At 37.7% G+C, this 6,959-nt stretch overlaps 1 protein-coding gene across 1 annotated transcript; it reads left to right on the top strand.

The window, feature by feature from the left end:
- Positions 1–2,013: 2,013 nt before the first annotated feature.
- On the top strand, positions 2,014–3,078 carry LOC131845280 (uncharacterized). The gene has a single exon (XM_059194321.1). The coding sequence runs from the start codon at positions 2,014–2,016 to the stop codon at positions 3,076–3,078; it is 1,065 nt and encodes a 354-aa protein (XP_059050304.1).
- Positions 3,079–6,959: the final 3,881 nt, after the last annotated feature.

Genomic DNA, 6,959 nt, shown 5'->3' with positions numbered 1-6,959 from the left:
CAATTGAGTTTCTTGCCAGTTCTTCTCAATTGGATCTATATACCGAACTGGACGGTAGGGAAGAAATATAATGTAAAAAATTTTACGTTCATAAGTGGCTAAAATATCCTACAAGAATAAATGATTTTTTGAATTTGAATTCATTCAAATATCTTTATTATGTATATTACAGACTCTTATGATATGTCACATCCAGGGGCAGATCGTGAACTTGTGATGCCCTGGACTAAATCTACTTAGGGCCTTAACTAATTATATTACTCAACTAAAAAAAATACACCGACCAAAAACAAGCGACCAGAGATTCCCCGTTCCTTTCAATAGACGCGCACTTGCATGAGTTGATTGATCTCAGTGTTGCCAACCTTATGATAGGTTTTTTTATTATTCTATTCTAGATATCGTTTTAGTGGGAATTGGGGACCCTTTGTATTCTGGGGGCCCTGGGCTGCAGCCCAAAAAGCCTTTAGGTAGATCTGCCCCTGGTCACATCTACTGAATTTGGATACTGTTTTACATTTTCATTGTTTATTGTAGTCTGTTTTTATAAATATTATATAAGTGTTTTTTTATTAATGATAATGGAATGGTGCACCCGCCTGCGCTAGCGGTATACGCTGGCGGGGCACCAGTGGAGGATGATAAGAACATGAGGTCAGGTCAGTTAGCACATCGTCGTGAATTCACCAGGAATTTATCACGATGGATTCCAGGGGTAACCGCGTGGAGGTCAACCTGACATGGTACGTTGCTAACAATAGGTTAGAGCCTCTTGAGTTTATGTGATAAAGTGCTTGCCTTATGTTTTTGTATTTCTAAGTCTAAAAATATATTAATGTACATAAGAGTCAATGGTTTAGTAGTTCAACACACTGCTTTACTTCCGATGGTCGCAGGTTTGATTCCTCGCAATCATATTTATGAATACAAATGTTTGTACCGACATTTGTATTCATAAATATGATTGTCGTCTGGGTGTTTTTTTATATAAATGTATGTATTTGTATCAGTTGTCTAGTACCCATAACACAAGGTCTGCTTACCGTGGCACTAGATGGCGCTGTGTTAATTGTCCAGGGTTATTATTATTATTATATAGCTGTTAATAAAAAAATGTGTTCTACACCAAAGGTCTACAATTTTTTTTTAAGTTTGTTAAATGATAGTTTATTAAATAAGAATTTGCATAATAAATTGTTAATTTTTACAATTTGTATTAATTTAAACCCTACATTTAAATTTGTCACTTAAGGAATATAAATACCAGAGTCTGTTATAAATCTGCCAGAAAAAAGATTTAAATGTCAAATAAAACAGTTTCTTTGCAAAAAAGCTTACTATAAAATTGAGAATTCGTTAACGACAATGTTTTTATAGAAAAACTTAAAATCCATAGCACTGACAATATTATCTGATTACACTAATAATGAGTGCGTAGCGATTTCTATGTTGATTATCGCATGCCTCTTACTTATTATACTGTAATTAATATATAAAAAAACATCTATTAAAAAGAGCAACACACAAGTTTCTCGCTCATTCTTCTTGTGATGAGTCTGCGTTCCGAATGAGTGGTAGAATCAAAATTTGACTATTCAAAAGTGCTTGTAATGAGTTTATTTGAATAAAGATTATTTCTATTTCTATTTATTTCTATAAATATGTATTAAATCACCCTTAGTCCATAACTTCCAACGTACACATCGAGCTCTCAGTTATTTTTCGTTTTAACCTATAAAAACCTACTGTTCAAAGTTTGCTAGCGCTTTAAAGTGTTTAGTTGATCGTCTTCGTGTCCGGTGTTGTTGGTGTAAACAAGTGATCGCGAAATTTCGATTAATTTAACTTTTATAAACTGTGAATTACCATACTCTTTTTCGTGGAAGAGGGTATATGAAAATCGTAGACACTGTTGGCAAAGTATTGATCTGGATCACTACAGCGACATCTCACGGCGAATAGCAGGTACTCAAACGTGAGCCCTCTAGTGGTTATTCAGAATACTATTTCAACATGGTCAAGTGCGCTGCTTGTGGCAAATTCATGGCTACTTCAGATGGCGTTGCGTGTCACAGGTGCTCTGCTATTCACCACCGCGCATGCGTGGGTTTGCCTGCCGTCGGACAGGTGGCGCTTACCTGGGTTTGTCCAGAATGTAAAGCTAAGGAGCCGAGACAAAGTAATCTGGCCACCCCTGTACGTGGTATACATGCGGATTGCACGTCGAGAAGTGATGACCTGCTATCACACAATATGTCACTAGACGACACCGCTCACAATATTACAGAGGAGTTTACAACTCAGGAATGGGCACTTGAATTTAGATTGTTCCGTACAGAGATGCAAGCTGCGAGATCGGAGATGCAGGTACTTCGACAGGAAATTACTGAATTGAAGAACACTATTAGCCAATGTAATAGCAGAATGGATTCTATCGAAGACAGGGTTCTGAGCTTGGAGAAAAGAGTGGAGCAGACAGCTGTTATCGATACGACTGGTTTACAAAGTACTATAGTACAGTTACAGGAAGAGATTGCTGAAAAAGAAAGAAGCGAGCTTCTCAATGACGTAGAAATATCTGGGGTCCCTGAATTCGAAGCTGAGTCGGTGGAACATATTATCATCACGGTGGCTGCCAAATTGGGTATAAGCATGGACGAGCGTGACATCGTCAGTGCCTCGCGCGTGGGTCTACGACGGGGTACATCTACCGGCGGTGACGCAACTGAAGGGGTGCCACGCCCGCGCCCGCTTGCCGTCAGACTAACACGACGTCTCCTTCGAGATCAGCTCCTGCGAGCCGCACGGGTACGCAGACATGCGTCTACTGCTGATATGGGTTTGCCCCAGCATGAACCGCAGCGCCTATATGTCAATGAACGACTTACAAAAACAAACCGCAGCTTATTTGGGAGGGCGCGCGAGGCTACCAGGCGACAGAGATGGCGATTTGTCTGGACCAGGAATGGCCGGGTATATGTTAGGCGCGATGTACTTTCTCCTGTTCACACGATTCGTCAGCAGGCAGATATAGATCGCATTTTTAGTACCGATGCCTCACCTGTATACATTCAATAATGTTTTAAATGAATTGTGTTCTTCATCATTACATTGCATCTCTATTTTTTACAGACTTCTTAATTTTGTACTTGTTCCTTGGGTGGCTTTGTGTCTCTCTGTTGGTTTGTGTGAATTTAAATTAACTGAACTAATTTACTTAAGTTTTATGTCCATACTTCACATCATCACAACATCACATAATTTATCGGTCTTTTACATTAGTTTTTCATCACAACACGTAACACAAACATACATCAATCGAGATCAAATATACAATGCTAATTATTTTGCAAGACATACTTTGTTAGTTCGCCTCAATAGTATTTATAAATTAATATTTCTATTCTTGGGCATCACATCATACAATCAAAACATATATTTATTTATACATTATGTTTATCTTCAACGTGTTTAAACAAAGATACCTAAAGATTGGTCTCTTTAATGCCGGATCCTTGGGTACAAAGCATGACGAGATAGAGGTTGCAGTAGGGCGACATTCCCCTGATATATTAGCTATAAACGAGACGTGGCTTCGGCCCGGAGAAGAGGGACGTGCTCCGTCATTACCTGGGTACACTTTACGTCACGTTCCCCGTCCCAGAACAATCCGCGGCCGTGGTGGTGGTGTTGGTTTTTATGTGCGTCAGGGAGTAAATGTCAGAGTGCTCCGCAATGTACCATATACACCCTCAGTGGAACAAATGTGGCTATCCCTAACAATCAAATCCTTACGGATAATCATTGGAACGGCTTATCGACCCCCGTGGCTGGATGTCGACTTGTTTTTCGATGCGTTAACTGAGAGTATATCATCCATCTCAAGCTATGATCACATTGCGTTATTGGGAGATTTTAATATCAACTTGCTGAATAACTCGGAACAGAATTCGCATAAATTAAACTCTTTTTTAAAATCCTTGGGTCTACAAAATTACATCACTCAGCCTACACACTTTACACAGACTAGTGAGTCTCTCATTGACCTTATTTGTACTGATACTCCTGTTATAAATATCTGCATTGATCATATACCTGAGCTCGGCGGCCATGCAATGGTTTATGCGCAATTTAAAATAACAAAAAAGAAACAATCGCCACTTTATAAGTTATATAGGCCAATAAAAAATATAGATATGACATCGTTCAATAAAGATTTAGATACAATTCCATGGGATTCAATCCGCTACTTAGATACAGTGACTGATATGGTGACCTGCTTCAATGCATATGTAACTGAGCTCTTTAATTGCCACGCTCCGGTAAAAAAAGTCTTATGTAGGGATAAACATAAACCGTGGCTGACAAGCAATGTACGGCTCATGATGAAATTACGGGATTCAGCTCATGCAAAGTCTAAAAAGCATGACAATGTGGTACTGCGGGACGAATATAAAAGATTAAAACATCTTGTTAATGTCGGTATGCATTTTGAAAAGAAGGCTTATTTCGAATATAACATTAATAAAAAAATTAAGGATTCCAAATCTTTATGGTCAAACTTAAAAAAGACTGCTTTACCTAATACAAAGGTGAACAGCTTGCCCTTGTCTGTAAACGATCCGGATAAAATTAACGATCATTTTTTAAAAACTCCAGGTATTGACGAAGTTCGCATATCCGATCTGACTTACTTTGAGCATCATAGGTGTGGTTCATCTACTTTCAATTTAAAACCTGTTGACACACTTACAGTAGGTAAAATTATGCTACAAATAAAATCAAATGCTTTGGGCATTGATAATATATCTAAAGATATGATGCTTTTAACACTCCCTAGGACACTGGACATTATTACTTTCATAATTAATAAGTCTATAGAGTCTTCAACATTCCCTGCAATATGGAAAACAGCGGTGGTATGTCCTATCCCTAAGGTTACCAACCCATCAAACTTATCAGATTTGCGACCGATTAGCATATTACCTTTTTTGTCTAAAGTCCTGGAAAGGATTGTCCATCTACAAGTGTCCTATTACTTGGAAGCCAATAACATATTACCACCTTTTCAATCTGGATTTAGAAAACGAAGAGGTACGATCACTGCATTATTGGATGTTGTGGACAATGTTTTGGCGGCTATGGATAAGGGAAATGGTACCTTGCTTACTTTGCTCGATTTTTCGAGAGCTTTCGAATGTTTAAATATAAATCTGTTACTTTCAAAACTTAGATACTATGGATTTGATGGGCAAACAATACTCTGGTTTGATAGTTACCTCAGTAATCGTCATCAGCTCGTAAAGGTAACACAGAACAACGGCACTCTACTATATTCCAAACCTAGAGTATTGACGCGAGGAGTCCCGCAGGGATCAATTCTGGGTCCCCTCTTATTCATTCTGTATAGTGCTGACATTGCTAGATACTGTGAAGGATGTTTATATCACCAATATGCGGATGACTTACAAGTTTACATGTCTATAAATCCTCAAGATACAAACATGGCGGTTAGAATATTGAACTCAACACTTTTCCGTATATCGAACTGGTGTAATAAAAATTCTCTTGTTTTGAATCCGGCTAAGTCGAAATTCATGATATTGGGTTCTAAATTGCAGGTACAAAAAATTAAAAATCAAACACCAGTTATAACAGTAGAAGGTACACCTCTGTTGCAAGTAACTGAAACGCGCAATCTGGGTCTACTAATGGACTCTGGTCTTAAATTCGAAAACCATGTCCTAGATTGTGTGGGGAATTGCTTCTACAGACTAAAGATATTGTACAAAATTCGAAATTATCTTTCAACTGATCTACGTGTTCGACTGTGCGATTCTCTGATATTGTCCAAGCTGAGTTACGGTTTAGCTGTTTTCGGTTCATGTACACTAGCTAGATCACGGCGGCTTATCCAACGTGTACAAAATGCATGCGCCCGTTTTTGCTTCCGTATACCACCGCGTAGTCATGTCTCTCCTTATCTCAATAATGCTAAACTACTAAATATGTCTTCACGTTACAACCTTTATTTTGCGACTTTGTTGTTTGATGTCATTGAATCCAAAATGCCTGATTACCTTTATAGAAAACTTGTGTGGTCTGGCAATCAGCATGCTTTTAAAACCAGGGCTTCGTTGTATCGACTAGTGACTCCAGCACATCGGACTACTGCCTTCAGAGGCAGTTTCAGATATATGGCCTCCAAGTGTTGGAATAACTTACCTCCTCCCATTCGTAATATAAAAACTAAAGTGAATTTTAAAAACCTTTTAAAAAAACACTTATTGTCTGAACAACTGACTTTAAATAGGAGGTCCTTTATCTGAGGAGTCTTTTTTTCAACGACCGAAGTCGGTAAGCATGGTCAGGAACAATAATGTCTGACTCACGGCGCGTTTAGCCAGCGACCTTGTATATGCTAACAACAACTATTATTTATGTACGTAGTATGTATCTATAGGTTAACAATATATGTATACATAACACACCACTTCATTTTTAATCTATTTGTATATTGTATAATGTTTTGTAATAGTATAATTTTTTAAGAGCTCGAAGTGTAATATATAAACATTCACGTATATATGTATGTAAGTATGTATTTAATTATAGGAGCCAACAGAATATCAGCGCTGCAGACTTATCTGTAGCTTCATGCTGAGTTGGTTGCCTCTTCATCATTGCGACACATAAAGCCACCTCCATTTTTATTTTATTTTTTTTTTATTTTGTAATACCATATTTCTGTATTATTTAATCTGTAAACTTTATTTCTATTTATAAAATGTATCTCATGTATGCTATGTGTTTGTAATGGCTGAATAAAGAACTTATCTATCTATCTATCTATCTATCAAATTTTCTTCTTTATTACGCACTAGGGTCCAGTCCCGACTTCGCACAGATGCATTATAAAACTTTGTACTTCTCGGCTTGTTCTTTACTATATAACACGC

The sequence above is a fragment of the Achroia grisella genome, unplaced genomic scaffold (genome assembly GCF_030625045.1).
Source record: "Achroia grisella isolate CSIRO2021 unplaced genomic scaffold, CSIRO_AGI_Agris_v1 utg461, whole genome shotgun sequence".
NCBI lineage: Eukaryota > Metazoa > Arthropoda > Insecta > Lepidoptera > Pyralidae > Achroia > Achroia grisella.
Note: the sequence above shows the minus strand (reverse complement) of the source record. Positions and strands in the feature narration are given on the sequence as shown.

What these genes read in the sequence shown, in the direction of transcription:
- LOC131845280 (XM_059194321.1), top strand. Translation starts at nt 2,014, where the DNA reads ATGGTCAAGTGCGCTGCTTGTGGCAAATTCATGGCTACTTCAGATGGC.